Source organism: Carcharodon carcharias, chromosome 1 (assembly GCF_017639515.1).
Source record: "Carcharodon carcharias isolate sCarCar2 chromosome 1, sCarCar2.pri, whole genome shotgun sequence".
NCBI classification, from domain to species: Eukaryota; Metazoa; Chordata; class Chondrichthyes; order Lamniformes; family Lamnidae; genus Carcharodon; species Carcharodon carcharias.
In genome coordinates this window covers 188600586-188617907 of record NC_054467.1, presented here as the reverse complement: position 1 = coordinate 188617907, position 17322 = coordinate 188600586, and the positions used below count along the sequence as shown (strand labels likewise).

At 41.1% G+C, this 17322-nt stretch overlaps 1 protein-coding gene across 3 annotated transcripts in view; it reads left to right on the top strand.

Moving 5' to 3' along the window:
* LOC121277368 (protein unc-13 homolog B-like) overlaps positions 1 to 17322 on the top strand; it is a 710648-nt gene that overhangs the window by 231719 nt on the left and 461607 nt on the right. For 2 of the 3 annotated variants that reach the window (XM_041186756.1, XM_041186790.1), the window contains exon 3: positions 4368 to 4467. The exons of the other annotated variant lie outside the window; for it this stretch is intronic. In XM_041186756.1, the coding sequence (XP_041042690.1) occupies positions 4368 to 4467 (100 nt within the window). The remainder of the gene's footprint in view (positions 1 to 4367; positions 4468 to 17322) is intronic. 3 annotated transcript variants of the gene reach the window in all.

Here is a 17322-nt window from a genome sequence, read left to right as displayed (position 1 = left end):
GAGTTCTAGATTTCCACTACTCTTTGCATGACCATTTATTTCCTCATTTCCCTCCTGAAGTTTGAAGATTGTGCCTCATTGATCTGGGTCCACTCCACCCTCCCCACCCATAAGAGGGAAATAGCTTCTCCCTGTCTACCCTGTTGAATCCTTTTATCACTTTAAACATTTCAATTACATCACTCCACAATCTCTTAAACTCAAGGGAATACAAGCCAAGTTTATGCATCCTAAAAATTAGTCAAAGAGATGAACGTCATAGATTTAATATAAGTAAATAAATGGTAAATAACGGCTTATAATTGAACCCATTGAGTGAATCCTTCCAAAGCCAATCTTTCCTGACTGTACACATTACTCTAGAAGGATGACCGAGTTTCTGTACAACTGAAATTTTAGGTCTTAATTTTTGCATTCCAAACGCCAAGTACAACATTTCATTAACCTTTTGAGTGCTTTTTTGTTCCTATGCACTAACTTTCCATGTTCTGCCCACATGGATGCACAAACTCTTTGTGCCACCAAACCACGGGATTGGCAACAAATGTTGCCCTATCCAGCAATGCCCACATCCTGTGAAAGAATAAAAGAAACAAAATTATTCTCATTTGTCATCTTAGATATTGACCTCCATCTATCATAGCTTTGCCCACTCATTTAGTCTGCCTTTATACTTCATAACATTCTGCTCCCATCTACCCTATTTAGTAAGCCTCCTAACCTAGTATAACCTGCAAACTTGGATATACAACTGTCTATTCCTTCATCCAAGTCATTAATATATATGATTAGACAATGTTCCCTTTATTTCTACTCTGGTGTTTCCTCCTTGCCAACAAATTATAAGCCTATGTCACAGTGTTATTTCCAATTCCATGTACTTTTATTTTTGCAAGTAATCTCTTGGGTGGAACATTGTCAAATAGCTTTTGGAAGCCCATATGGACAGAATCCACAGATACTGCCCCATCCACCATGCCAGGGACCTCCTGAAAAATTAAACGCTGACTCTCTTTGATAGCTCATATTTGTCCAAGTGCTGAGTAACACTGTCTCTGATTATAGATTCCAGTAACTTCCCCACAACTGATGTTATACTGACACATCTGTAGTTGCCTCCACCCCCCCCCACCCCACCTCTCCTTTAATGGATTGACCTTTGCAATTTTCCAACCAAAATGCACAATTCTGGACCCTAGAGAATTTTGGAAGATTAAGACTAATGCATCAGCAGTTTCTTCACATATTTGTTTTAATACTCTAGAGTGGTTCTGTAGAGTTGTTTATCTTAAGTCCCATTATTTTCTCTGTTACCATTTATTTACTTACATTAAATGTATAAGTTGATCTCTTGTTCTCTTTTAGGTTCCCCAATACTGCTGATATTTTGTTCTCTTCCTCCATTTGAAATTGGACAAAAAGTACTCACTTTACAAGTCTGTTATTTATTCATTGCTCATTATAGTCCCTACCTTTATCTTTAATGGGCCCAAATTCCCTTTTATTACTCTCTTTTTCTTAATGCATTTATAAAAATGTTTACTGTTGACATCCCTTGCAAGTTTTTTTTGGTCAAGGTGGCCTCCCTTGACCATATTCCCTCATTCATGTCTTTGTTACCTCCGGACTTGCCTTTTTAATGCTTTCCTGGCCACCCTCCCACCTTCCACCCTCTGTAAACTTGAGCGCATCCCAAAACTCTGCTGCTTACATCCAAACTCACACAAAGGTCAGAATCTCTCTGTAACATCAGCAGCAGGAAGTGTGGCGGGCAGGGGAACTTAATTTGGCATCAGGTCAAAAAACACTTTCCTGATGTGGAGATGAACTGTTGGGCAACTCTTCTGCATGCATTAGCATGTCATGCATGCTCATTAAAAGGCCACCTTGCCAGAATTAAGTTCCTCCACCACATTAAGTTCCCGGTCAGCGAGAATTTAGAACATTCAGTTTTATGAGTGCATATAAGTAGCGTGTACCTGGTGAGCTTCACTTCTTCTATGACTCATGCGCTGTTCAGCTCATTATTAATGTGTCCATGCAGAGCACAGCAAATCACATGGCGAGGTTAGGCAGGAAGTCACCCTCCCCGCATTACTTCATGGGCTCGAGGTCCGGGCACCATATTTAAAGGACAGTCTCCCTCCCTTCCCCCCTTAACCTGCCTCCCAGGTGCTCCACTCCCCCCTATTCTCCTCCCACTTCTAGCCTTTGAGCACCTTGTGCTGCCAACACTCAATATGAGTGAAGTTATGAGCCATCCCCAAGAAGGTGAGCTGAACAGCGCATGATCGTGCATATTGAGACATACCGCGCCCCCAGCGGGAATATCTCAAACTTCCGCTCCTGGCATCGAATTTAGACTTCAGAGCAGAACATTCTGTCCAAAGTCTAATTCAGCCATTATCCTTGTGCTTGCTCACTTACATTGGCAATGCCTCTATTTTAAAATTCTCATCCTTTTGTTTATACACATCCCATGCCTTGCCCAGTACTCCCCCTAAATTTTCTTTATACTGGCTAGAAATACCTATGTGCACTACTTTGGTATCCATGGGCAACTTACAATTTAAAGGTCACTAAACTTTCCCAAAGTTGTGAGTGACCCATTTTGTTTCAATGCATGGTCTATTCCAGATTGCGTGGTCATGCATGCATGCTCTTAAGAGGGAACATTGCTCTCCTCCCACTGACCCTGTTCTCCTTTCCTCGCATTCGCCCCATTCCAGCTCTAGTCTCAAAAGTCCCATTTGAACTCCCTGCTCACTGGTTGCATTTTCATTCTCCTCACATAGCCCATTCTACTCCTCTTCACATCTATCCCATTCTATCGCTCCTCACAAAATTAGCTCCTCTTTCCCAACATAAGAGCTCAGACTTTCAAGAAAGTGGATGAAGTGCAAAATAAGTCGGGAGGATGCACACAGCTTGAAAGCCTGAGCCTAAATCTTAGAAAGCCTTCGAAGCCAAAAAAATGAAACGAAACTCATATAATCTGGTCTCTCACTCACTAATAGACAGTTTCAATTAACCTGTGGCTTCCAGTTTGGTACATGTGATTCAGTCAATGCTAAAGACAGGTGTTCATTGGCTATGCTCCACATATAATCAATGACCTAATCTGCATCATAAAACTGCCTGTCAGAAAATATCAGGTTTTCATTGAGACTAAATCCATTCATCAACTTTACTCCAGACTCTTGTGTTTTTAATCTGGTCGTGAAGGGCTCTGCCTACTCAGTTTGTGACCTTTAGTTGCTGTGGGCCTTTCTAGGCCATTTGACTCCAGGCTCATTGAAAGCTACTGAATGAGAAGCATTTCTGAATCTCATCATTAACCCAAGGCTGACACTTTCATCTGGTTTAGCCCTCACAGGTCGACCAGTTTACAGGGAATTTTTCTGAGTCTCTTCCCCCTCCCTCAACCCTTCTTGACGAATTCACAGTGTTTTCACTTTCTGAAGCTCAGTCTTGCGGGGCTGTAAGACCTGGTCTGTGTCCTTGCCTCCTGCCATTCTCGCTGTGTGCTGCTCACTTATTGCCACACCCCCACTGCCTCTCCGTGTCAGCTCGCTGCTCATTCAATCACAGCTTTCCTTTTCCCTGCTCTCCCTCCAGCCACTTGCATTATTGTGATGGGGATTTAACCTCGGTCCCAGTTCCTTTATTGAGCCCACTGCTGTGAGAGACCTGTTTATTACCATGTGCCAGTGAATTATGGATTGCTGCTTGGACGTGCACATGCACATCTTTGAGGAAACATTGGCTTCACCTCTCCCTGTCTCTAATCTCATCCAGCTTTACAACCCTCTGAGATCCTTGCACTCCTCCATTTCTGACTCTTTGGCATCCCTGACTTTAATCGTTCCAGTGTTAGTGGCTTTGCCTTCAGCTGTCTTGGCCTTAAGCTCTGCAGCTCCCCCCATAACTCTCTCCATATTCTTACCTCTGTCTCCTTTGTCACTCCTTAAAACCAATTTTTTTTTTACCTCTTTCTGTGGTTTGATGCCGGCTGGGTCAAAATCTTGGAATCCCATCCCTAACAGCACTGTGGGTGTACCTACATCACATGGACTGCAGCGGTTCAAGAAGGCAGCTCACCACCATCATCCAGCTAGGGCTGGACAATAAATGCTGGCCTAGCCAGTGAAGCCCACATCCCATCAATGAACAATAATAAAAAAAATTGTCTGATAGCGCTCCTGCAAAGTGCCTTGTGCTGCTTTTACTTTGTTAAAGGTGTTATGTAAATGCAAGTTGTTGCTAACCTCTGCAAGGCCACTGCTGGTTGCTTAAGTTCAAAAGGAACTGGTGGAATGTATATCTGATTCCCACTCGGATTAAAAGGCCTTTTTCTTCTTTGACAGATAAATTTAACACTTATGTGACGTTGAAAGTACAGAACGTAAAAAGCACCACAATAGCAGTGCGAGGGGATCAGCCTTGTTGGGAGCAAGACTTCATGTTGTAAGTACTGATTTAACAAACAGATATTCCAGACAAGGGTACATAAAGACGGGCTTCTTCTGTACAGTTTACCTGGAGAAGTAAAAACATAAGAAAAAAACTTATGAAAACCTATGTGACAAATTATTTCTAGGATCCTTCAAGAAGATTTAATGATACAAAAATTGCCTTGAAATGTATGTCACTGACAAATTTAGATCCTTATAGCTGCTTGCCAGATGATAGACATAGAAGATTACTTTGCCCACTAATCTGGTGCTTGGTTTTATGAACTGAGGATCACGTTCTGAATTCTCACAGGAACAATAACATTTTTCTATTAAAATTAATTTGAGTGTTCCAACCTAATGGTAAAGTTTTAGAAGTGTGCCTTTTATTGAAAAAAATAGATGTATTCTTACAGTTTTTGGTCCATTAATTGGTCCAGTGTGGGTCCTGCTTCATGGAGTGACAGATGTGGTAGTGAGCCTATTACATCTGTTACAGTGTTATGTGTTGCTTTGGAAACGAGGTTGGGAATGTAAAATTTTACATGCTGCTGAATCCTGCTTCCTGCAAAGTAGCAGGCTCAATCTAGAAGCAGGATTGTTGCTTTACATGTCATTGAATATATTTTTTTAATGATTTGACCTTATTTGCTTGATTGTTTCAGGTAAAATTTGAAATCATAGAGATTTTACCATGCTGATGTATGCCTGATTGCCCTTAACTTCTTTCCAAGCACTTGAGTTGGAAACCTTATCAAACTTGCTGGATAAAATCTCTTAACTGGATGCTGGGTTGTTCATTACAAAATTCTCCATCTAATATTTCTTCCTCATACTCAGATGACATAGTTGAGAATGGGAACTTGGTCTGTGAAGAATAGCGACCATGCCATCAAAACCCTGATATTACGGTGCAGTTTTGGGGTGCTACTGATAAGTTACTTGGATATTTTAATTAATTTTTCACCACTGCTAATTAATCCTTGGCGAAAGATAGGGATAAATGGTTTATGAGCCACATGATTTAAATTTGAAAATATCCAGAAAAGCATTTTTTTTTATCTGGAAGAAGTTAAGGAAAAGAACGCTGGGCGTTTGACAGTTAAACAGCTCATTCAGACAATTTTAGTTATTTGGAATTATCTGTGCATTGAAAATGAATTGCTTTGTAAGATGAGCCGAATGATTTAGACCCATCAAAATGTAGAACATATAAGATCCTGAGGGGACATGACAATGTGAATACTGAGAGGACATTTCACCTTGTGAATTAGGAGGCACAGTTTAAAAATCAGAGATCTACCAATTAAGACTGGGATGAGGAGAATTTTTTTTCTCTGAGGATTTTTAGTCTGTGGAATTATCTTTCCCAGAGAGCAGTGGAGGCTGGATCATTGAATATAATCAAATTTGAGTTAGATTCTTGGCTGACAAGAGAGTCAAGGATTATGGGAGGCAGAGAGGAAAGTGGAGTTGAGGTTGCTGTCAGATGAGCCATGATCTTATCGAATGGCAGAGCAGACTTGGGGGGCCGAATGGCCTACGCCTGCTTTTAATTCTTGTGTTCTTGAAGATTATTTATTTTTCCTTTGCTCCTATTAGAATGCATAGAGGAATTAAGCATACTAACTTTGATGGTACAGTTGCTGCAGTAACAGTGCTCCATTTCTAATAAGTGGAATTGAGCTTAGACCATAAGACATAGTAGCAGAAGTAGGCCATTCAGCCTATCTAGTCTTCTCCGCCATTCACTGAGATCATGGCTGATCTGATAGCCCTTCACTCTGTTTTGCTACCTTGTCCCCATAACCCTTGATGCCCTTACTGATTAAAAATCTATCTCAGTCTTGAATATACTTAGTGACCCAGCCTCTACAGCTCTCTGTGGTAAAGAATTCCACAGATTCACTACCCTCTATAAGAAGAAATTCTTCCTCATCTCTGTTTTAAATGGGTGCCTCCTTACTCTGAGATTATACCCTCTGGTCCTAGACTCTCCCACAAGGGGAAACAAGCTCTCACCATCCACCCTGTCAAGCCCCCTAAGAATCTTATATGTTTCAATAAGGTTGCCTCTCATTCTTCTAAATTCCAATGAGTACAGGCCCAACCTACGCAATCTCTCCTCACAAGAAAATCCCTCCATACCCGGGATCAACCTGGTGAACCTTCTCTGGACTGCCTCCGATGCCAGTATATCTTTCCTTCAATAAGGGGTCCAGAACTGTTCACAGTATTCTAGGTGTGGTCTAACTAGTGCATTGTATAGTTTTAGCAAGACTTCCCTATTTTTATACTCCATTCTCTTTGAAATAAAGGCCAACATTCCATTTGCCTTCCCTATTACTTGTTGAGCTTACAATTCATCATGAAGCAACAGTTTTTAGGCTCAGTTATGTAAGCCTTTTTTATCCCAACCATGCTTTGCTGATGTTTTTTAACAGCATGACTATTGACATTGCAGGATCTCTCTGAAGTTTAGTGACTGAAAGCGTGGAAAAGGAGCAACAACTGTTGATAACTGCTGATCTTTATTGGTGGTGTTTTTATAATATAGTAGGAGTTGGCTGAAGCGAGGAAGAGAAGTAATTTTATATTTGCTGCTGAGAAAACAAGGAGTAAGATCTTAACTTACAAATTGAAGTTTATGGATTTCAAAGAAAACTTAAAAATGCATTTTTACATTTGTAGAAAAGGTATTGCTGCATTGAGTCCATTTTTAATTAATGAAACATGTTAAATGATTTACTTATCCTGGACCTAGACTGCCCCAGAATCACAGTATCTTCTTTAAAGATCTTATTGTTAAAGATCATAAAATAATTACAGCTGAGGAAGGTCATCTTAATTCATCCATCAAGACAGATCCTAACCCCTGCCCATTGTAGCATTCAGTTGCTTTTTTAATGCTATCAGGGCATTTGCATTCTTTATGAAAATTCTTTCTATTTGAATATCACTATTTTTGTGAAAAATGCTTTCCAGATAGCCATCCAAAATAATATTTTCCTAGTTCGAGCCTCATTTCTACTCCTGAAATTTAATTTCAAGCTTAAAGTTATCCTTTTTATCCCATAGAAATCTTTCATTCCTCCATAAGGTCTCTCCTTAGATGTCTTTCCAAGCTGCCAATGCCAAGTCTTGCCTCATAACTCACCCCTGACACTGGGGATCAACCACATGTCTCTTCTCTGACCACCTCGAGAACTCAAATTTCTTTCTTGTTTTTAGCTAACCAGAACTGGACACAGTGTACAGTTTAATCATTACCGCCTCTGACTTACAGTCTACTGCATTACCACATTTGACTTACATTCTAGGGACATTTTGAATAGTTTAGTAATAGAAAAGACAAACTAAAATATTTGCATTATTGAATGTTGGTGAGTCACCTGGTCCAGATGGAATGCATCCTAGGATGCTGAAAGAAGCAAAGGTAATAATAACCAAGGTTTTGATAGAATAGATAAAGACAAACTATTCCCATTGGAGAGCTGGTTAATAATTAAAGGTCATAGATTTAAAACCATTGGCAAAAGATCTAATGGAGAGATGGGAAGAAAGATTTTGCTCAGAATTTTGTTGGGATTTGAAACTCACTACCTGAAAAAAAAGTTATTTTTTAGTCATTTACAGAATTTGGGCTTCACTGGCTGGGCCAGCGGGCGCAAAGTTTAAATTTTAAAAGATTTTGAAGATGAGAAACTTGCAGGGTTCCAGTTATGAAACTTAGAGTGGGATGAAGCACAGCTACTCTTTCAGAGGTTTGAATATAAGAATGTAAGAAATAAGAGTAGGACAAGGCTATTTTCCCCCACAAACTTCAACTTTCCTGTAGATCAAAAATCTGTCTAACTCAGCCTTGAATATATTCAACGACCCAGCCTCCACTGCTCCTTGGCTTGAGTTCTGCCTCCTTTTGTGCTTTATTCTACGATTCTATACCATTCATGGAGTACACATACTTTCCTTCCTTTGTGCAGCACCTCAATCTCGCTGCATTAAATTTGATCTGCTATTTTTGCCCAACTCACTGCCCCCCCAGTCTTGTGTTTTTTCTCAGAATGGCATTTTTTATTTATCTCAGTGGAAACTAAGCATGTCCTATTCTAAAAGGAATAAAACAATACTGCAGGCTGTTGACCTGTAATGGGTTCAGCATGGCCTCAGAAGGAGGTTCTCCCTCTCTTTTCAGTTTGCTATTTCAGGGAATAATGAGTCCTTTATTCACATTACGCATTCATGCAATTTCCTTTTAGGAGAAACAATAGTTACAAATCATTTAAGAACAATGTGGATGAGCAACCTTTTTCTCCATGGAGAGAATCCCCGCCCCACCCCCTCCCCAATCGGGGGTGGGGAAGTGGGGGGCGGCGGTTGTGCGGGGGCTGCTTGTGGATGAGGTTCATGAAAACTGCGAAGGCCGCCTGGGCTCTTTGCATGCCCGCCAATCTTAAGGTTGGACGGGCAGCTCAGTTTATTAATTTAATTGATCTTTAAATAGTTTTAATAGGCCTTTGACAGTTTGGCAGGCGCTCAGCTGAGTCGGCTGTATGCCCGCCAAACGGAAAATCTAAATGACATACGGTGACGTCGGGACGCATGCCCGATTCACTGCGCATCATTATACACCTTGGCGAGTGGGCCCCGCCCCTGCTCACCGAGCCGAAGATTCTGCCCCATATTTCAAAAAAATGCAACTTGTATTCCATTTGGTACTAAATGTGAAGTCACCGATAGTATTTTATGGGATAGCACATTCCATAAAATAGGTCAACTTTCAGGAGAATGTTTCTTATTTTGTTACATCCTTCCCTTAGTGGAACGTTCAAAAGCCATTGCTCACCTTTGAGGCACAGCACACATTCCCATTTACTGTGAATCCTATTAAAAGGAATTTTAAACATTCGGCTGTTTTACTTTTGGCTATTTGAACAATAATGGTTCCTAACTTCCAAAATTAGCTCCATAGTACATAGCATTCCATCAAAACAACATTCAGAAATTATATGAATAAGCCTTGGATGAATTAGATGGTACAATGTCTCTGCAAATTATTTCAATCAGTCCCTATAGTCTAGTCATTTATCACTGCATTTAGGAACCTCTTGAAATGATGAATCAGTCCTCACCAACCTGCAGTTCTCGCATCAGATTCGGTGTGGACTTCCTTCCTCCCCCTGTTACTGAAACCCAGCATGTCTTCAATCCAACTCAGCACTTTGGCTGCTACGTAACCCTGCGGCAAGGCAGGATCCAATGACTTGGCTGCAGCCATGCTTCACTCAAGTAACTACTGGAGTGCTGGAGGTGATATTTAATTTTTATAAAGTTAATGGTAACATTCATCTGGTTTTCAGGGCCAGAGTGTATATTTTTTTTAAATTTACCCACTGAGTTCCTCCAGTCTCAGAAGACAGACTGATACATCTTTATAAATAATTGGCCATGGTCTCAGCTGTGAGCCTCCTTCAGTGTTCTTTTCTATTGAAAAATCTTGAATAATAATAGAGTTGGTCTGGCTGACAATTTTTGTATAACTTCGTGAACTTATTGCTTAAAGCCTTGGTTCAGAGATCCCATGCTTCAGGGGCACGTCAGTGATGTACTCCCGTGCACCAGCCATTACCGCGAAGAAATCTGATGTGTTACAGATAATTCAGGAAGGCCGAGTTGCTGTGGCAACATGCACTTTTACATGCATGCTGTAGTCTGGAGCTTTTTGGATAGTGATGGTAGAGGCACCAACTTCCTTTCCATCACATGGCTAACCAGGGATCCCTCCCGCTCTTACCCTGACATTGGCGTGGGTTGGAAGGATTTGCAGGTTGATAATCACCTTTCTTGGCACATTCTTAATGCACCTTCCTTGGCCATTGAATCCTAGGGTGGGACTCAACCAGAGATTCTGGACCAGATGCAGGAACGTTGCCCATTGTGCCATAAGACCTCCTAAAGAAGAAATCTACCAGCACCATATATGGGCCTTTAACATTGATGGGTACAACAGCACTGTTTGCTCTACTCAGATGGAAAATTATTAAATTAAAGCTCTAAGGAAACCACGTTTAAAGCAGTGAAAACAACTGAATTTTTTGTGTAAAATATCAAAAGTGAAGTAAAGCAGGACGCCCTTAAATTCTTTTCTTTTTAGGAAAATTACCAATGAAGGTTCCATATCTGATAAAACTTGTAACACGTCAGGCTTCAGCTGAATCAATTATAATGTATTCTAAGTGCTCATCTTCTATTTATGCCTAAACTGAAAATAAAAACAATGTTGGTTCATACAGAAAGCAAGGAGACTTTGGAAGGACTATACCATTCACATTTGAAAAGCGGTTTTGAATAAAAGTGCTGCATTTCAAATGCTTTAATAAAAATTCTAAAGTACTGTGTACAGATGTTTGGTAAGAAAGCAAAGGAAGGAAGAAAACAAAAACCCTTTTATTTCTTGTTTTTCAAGATTAAGTAGCCATATTCTAAACAAATGCCAATTCTGCATATTACATGCACTGACTTATTTAGATAATTATGGTTTGTGAGGGGAACAAATGTATCAAGCTACTTGCAGGTAATAATGAAAATAGCTTTTTTTTCCAGGAAGCAATCAAAAAATACATACTTCACAGTTTCTAGGGAGAATCTCTTATGAATTTCTTTCCAAATTTTTTCACTGGATATATTTGCATTCCCCAGAGGCTTGTCAGCCTCCTCAGATGATCGTAAAATATCCAGTGGCACTATTTGAATAAGAACAGGGAAGCACTTCTGGTGTGAAACTGTTATCCCTCAATCAACAGATGTCCTGATCATTTATCCTATTGCTATTTGCGGGAACTTGTGTGCCGTCTATCCTTTTATCTTTATATCTACCTTCCAGAGATCTGGCTTGCCATAGTCAACGACATGGGAAATCTGGTTGTTATTCCAAACTGTTCATTTATTAATTTAGGGTTTTTAAAATTTTTGATTGACAAAAATAAAGTTTCTTTAATAAATATAAACATGAATACATCTGATCTAAAATCCCGCAGTTGAAAAATTCCAACATTGTGCTTTTGCATGGCAAGTTCAACATCTTTCAATATACTGCAAGCTAAAATAACACAAAGGATTTTCATTCTAATTAGATTACATGTATCCCACAATGTAAATATACAAGGGAAGTTTAACAAAATTTCAGTATGGTTTGGAAGGACCATTTATTATCACCTTTGTATTTCTGATCATTTATAGTAAAAGTCAGAATTCCATGATCAGAAACCAGATCCAGACATTTATTAGCACCATTATTCTACTACCTCCTCCTATGGCAGTGTTGATGTGCTAGGTCTTTCATTTACTGTTCAGAGGTATTATTGAAAGGGAACTGTGAAATTTGTAACCCATGATCTGCAATATTTTGATTTAATTACAGCCTTTACAATAATTTTTATTCATTTGTGAGATTTTTTTCTCTTATTGATGGTACACATTTTCTCAAATGATGTTGTTTTCTGTATTGCTATTAATATCTTCAAATGATAATGAGACCGTACTCTCCTCTCAATTGTAGAAATAGATGAAACAAAGTTCTGCTCCTTTCCCTTTCCTGGTCAGCTGGTTTCATCGTTGATTGTTCCTTCTAAATGCAAATAGGTTGTAAGTAGAACTCAGCAGCAAGGAGAAGATTTCACACTCAGCCACAGAAAGGCTTCTGACTGCAGAAATCTAATGTTAAATGGACGCAATAGGATGTGTTTTGTCACTTATAAATCCTTTTTGAGTGAGAAAATCAGCACAGAGGCTTTTGTGTGAAGGCTCAGTGACAGTTTAGATATTTACACACATGTGCTGTTGGTGCAAGAATTAAATTAATGAAGAGAGGGAAAAATCTATTTCCATATTCTGGAGCATCAAAATGATCACCTTGTCATTGAAGAATGGAAGCTGGATTAGAAGTGTACATAGCAAATTCCCATTGATGTAAGGAAATGTCTCTCAGTCTGAGGATATGGGGTAGACCATTTAGGACTGAGATGAGGAGAAATTTCTTCACCCAGAGAATGGTGAGCCTGTGTAAACCACAGAAAGTAGTTGAGACCAAAACATTGTATGCTTTCAAGAAGGAGTTAGATGTAACTCTTGGGTTGAAAGGAATCACAGGGTATGGGGAGAAAGAAGGAGTAGGCTAATGAGTTGGATGATCAGCCATGATCATAGTGAATGGCGGATCAGGCTCAAAGGGCTGAATGGCCTATTCTTGCTCCTAGTTTCTATGTTTTTAGGTTTCTATGAAAAGGGGACAATTACAATGCGGGAAAGAAAGGAATACGGAATTAATGTCTAGAAGTACGTTTCCAATAACATTGAGAGGATTGGGGCCGTACAGGATTTTTTAGATGTTTGTAAATTTTCTGCATGTTTTCAGCCAGATTGATAATTGCGCTCTACAGGAAAATCTGAATGTGTTCAAAGTTTCTGTGAGTTTTGTTGCATGAAGCAGAAAGAGGGTCCTGAACAGAGGCAATATTTATCAGTTAACCTAGTCAGGGGGCATAGGCCCTGTTTACTTTGACTGTTGACCATGACTAATGCTTACATATGTATTCGCACTAAATTGCTGACCACCCAACTTCCCCTCCTGGTTCCCCATCAGCTGATATTGTTAACGGTTCTCTCTCTTCAGATACTGTCCCTCTCTCTTTTAAATCTGTTATCATCATTTTGCTCCTTAAAACAATCAACCCTTGCAAAATACTACCCATCTCGAACTGCCCCTTCCTCTCCAAAGTCATTGCCTTCCAAATCCATGTCCATTTTTCCCAGAACCCCATGTTTGAATCACTCCAATCAGATTTCCGCCCCTGCCATGTTACCGAAATGGCTCTTAGAAAGCCAGAAATTACATCCTATGTGACTGTGACAAAGATAAACTAACCCTCCTCATCCCTCAACCCTTCTGCAACCTTTGACACAATGGACCTCAACCAATGCCTCTCCACTGTCATCCAGCTGGGTAGGACTGCACTCACTTGGTTCCATTCTTATCTATCTAATCATAGCCAGACTATCACCTGCAATGGCTTCTTTTCCTGCAACTGTACCGTACCATTACTTCTGAAGAAACTTGGCCCCCTCCTATTTCTCATTTACATGCTTCCCCTTGGTGACATCATCTGAAAACACAGTGTTATATTTCACAAGTATGCTGATGGCACCCAGCTCTATCTCACTACCACTTCTCTTGAGTTCTCCACTGTTGCTAAATTTATCAGATTTCTTATCGGACATCCAGTACTGGATGAGCAGAAATTTGCTCCAATTAAATCTCAGGAAGACTGAAGCCATTGTCTTCCGCTGAAAATCTCGCCCATGCCTTTGCTACCTCTAGACATTACTATCCCAAAGCACTCCTCACTGACCTCCCACATTCAGCTCTTCGTAAACGTTATCTAAAATTCTGCTGCACAAGTCCCTTTCACCTATCAAGCTTGTGCTCACTGACCTACATTGACTCCTGGTCAAGCAACATATTGATTTCAAAATCCTCATCCTTGTTTTCAAATCCCTCCATGGCTCTCGCCCTTCCCTATCTCTGTAATTTCCTCCAGCCCCACCCACACACCAAATTCTGCCCTCTTGAGCATGCCCGATTTTAATCGCTCCACCATTGGTGGCCGTGCCTTCAGTTGCCAAGCTCTGGAATTCCCTCCCTAAACCTCTCCGTCTCTCCACTTTCCTTCCTTGAAATGCTCCTTAAAACCTAACTCTTTGACTAACCTTTTGACCATTTGCCTTAATAGGCTTGGCATCTAATCTTGTTTCATATTGCTCCTGTAAAAAACCTTGGAAAGTTTTAATATATTAAAGGTGTTATATAAATAGAAGTTGTTATATGGAATAAACCCAATTGAGGCTATGGGCCGGATTTTTAAAAGGCCATGGAGGCAAACATGGAGGGCAAAGTACTAGCAATTTCTTGCTACTGGCTGGCATGCCAGTTTGCTGACATTTCCCTGCCTCTGTACATTTTTGAACAGGCTGGGCCAAGGCCACGTCGGCAAACCATATTTAAGCAATGGGTAGCTAATTAGGCAACATAAATGTTCTATTAAGGCCTTGCTGACGCAGTTGGCATGCAGGACCCCGCTTTGGCTGAAACCCAGATGATCTCCTGGCAGAAGACCATGAGGCCTATGCTCCACCCCACAGTTTAACTCCCCATCCCTGCCCTCCGGGAATAACTGCTGGCCATGCTGTGGAGGGGTTCCTGATCCCCATTGAGGGCCTGGTAGCTGTTGCTTCTTTGTAATTTTCAATTTTTAAAAAGCGCCCTTTCCTTTGCCTACCTATATCAACAACTCCCACCCCTGATGGTGCAGTTGCGATTCATCAATACTGGAGAGTTTCCTATTAACCCTCCAGCCTTGGGAGCCTGCCCACTTTATTAGGCAGAGCTCCTGGACGCTGCCACTTAATTGGCCACCTCCTCAAAAATTGCTTCCAGGGACCTGGCCTGGAATTCAGCCCAGCACAGTATCAGGACCCTGAACAGAAAACCCAGCCCTATATTTCAGAACCACATATGTGGCCCATGCCTGAGTTTCTGCCATTGCTTAGATAGGTATCATGATTATCACATTGGTGCTCTGAAAATTATATTGTGTAATTTTATGAAACCTTTTGTTAGGATTACATAATTATTACTCTCCCTAAACACGGAAAGAGAAAGCACATCAGTTTTCTACCTTTTGGAGACCATGCTGGGTCTCCAGCCTAGGAAGAATGTATATAACAGGTCTGTTGACTGGTTGCTTTCATTGTTGGATTGAAGATATTAATATGTCCATTGCTGGAATGTTGATTGTGGAACTCCAAAGCAATTTAAATGTTTTGTACTGATTACAGTGCAGCAGCAAAACTTGCCACGGTATAGAGGATCAAGATTTGTTTCTCTTCAAAGGAATGAGGAATTTTAGTTATGAGGAAAGGTTGGATAGTCTGTGATTGTTTTCTTTGGAACAAAAGAGGCTGAAGAGAGATTTAACTGAGATGCATAAAATTATGAAGGACTTGGATAGAGTGGTTAGGAAGCGCCTATTTGTCCTCTCCTCCCTTCTTCTTAGGTAGTCCCTTGGGATCTGGATGACTTGCTTCTACACTGTTTCGATGGGTTCAGAAATGGCTGATAAGTCCAATGCCTGACCTGCAGTCTCTGCCATATGTGGGGTAGATAGTGTTTGAAGAGTTGGGTAGATGGGTTCTTTGGAGGCTTGCACATTCCCTCCCACACCTCAACTCCACCTCTACGCATTCCTGAGGACAATTGTCAATGTGTTTGGTGCCTTCCGAATGACCCTTCTCCCTTTTGGTCGGTGGCAAGCCAGTGTCTCCCATGAGCCAGTGGGTATGTTTGACCTCTTCAGGGATGCTTTGAGAGCATCCCTAAAGTGTTTTGGCTGCCCTCCTGGGAGTCTCCTGCCACAACCAAGTTCCGAGTGGGAAGTCTGCTGCAACTGAGTTCCAAGTAGAGAAGTTACTTTGGGAGGCTGGTGTCAGGCAGACAAACAATATATCCCAACCAATGAAGCTGGTTTTGAGTGATTAGCACTTCAACACAAGGCAAATTGGCTTTGGAGAGGACGTTCCTGTTGGACTGCTTTTCTTGTTATCGGATTTGGAGGACCTGGCAAAAGCAACACTGGTTGTACTTCTCCATTGTTTTGCAGCGCCAGTTGTAGGTCGTCCATTCCTTCATTTTTCTTAGCAGAGAGGTCACTAACAGGGGGCATAAATTTTAAGTAATTGATATAAGGAATATAGGGGAGTTGAGAATTTATTTCACCCAGAGATGGTGGGGTCTGGAACTCAATGCCCAAAAGGGTGCTGGACACAGAAACCCTCATTGCATTTAAAAGACAATTACAGGGTTGCAGATAAAAAGCTGGAATGTGGAATTAGACTGGATCGCTCTTTTTTGGCTAGCACAGACAATGGGCCCAATGTCCTCCTTCTATGCTGTAGACATTTCTAAGTTTCTATGTCAGTGCTAACCTCCACAATGATGTCCACATTAATTTTTTCAATCCAGGTCAATTTACTGCATCTGAACAATAAACTTGAATAGCTTGGCCCAGATTTTCACCACAATGGAGATACTTTCTCATCTTCCCAGCATTTCCCATTTTTGCAGGGGTGGGACTGGAATCGGGCTGGGGTTCATGCATGTGTGATTCGTGGAGTCAGCTGGCCCTTTAAATCACTAGCTATCTCCACTGGAGTGGCATTTTAGAAGGTCAGGAGTGCGAAACCTGCAGTGTGCAGATTAGAACAGGTAAGGGGAGGCATGAACTTGGTGGATTCATTTGGATATCCTGGGTACCCGTTTGGAGAGGTATGGTACCCTTTTTAATGGGGTCCCGGACATCTTTGCGAGAGATAAGGCACCCTTTAGGAATGTTAAAATCAAACATAATTATGCAATTTGTCTGGAAAAACTCTTTGACACTGTCCAGCTGTCAAGGAACTATCCAAGGATACTAGATGTTGACATTGGAGGGGCTATGGGAAAAGGGGGCTGGGTGGAGGGGCATGGGTTAGCATGGGGGTATGAAGGGTCAAGGGGTGGGTATGGGTTGGCATTGATGGTATGAAGGGCCAAGGAGATTGGCATGGAAAGGGCATAGAGGATGAGCGGCGAGTTGAGGGCTGGAGGGCTTTTTCTGTTATAATTTTTGCTTTTATTTATTGAAAGACAGTGATGAGGCATAGAGGCAGACCCTCCACCCAGCAACCTCTGCACTTGTTCGGGGGTTGCCCACCTCGACTCCAATTCCAGTCCTCCCCGATCAAAAATCCAACCCATGGGCAAACATCTTTAAAG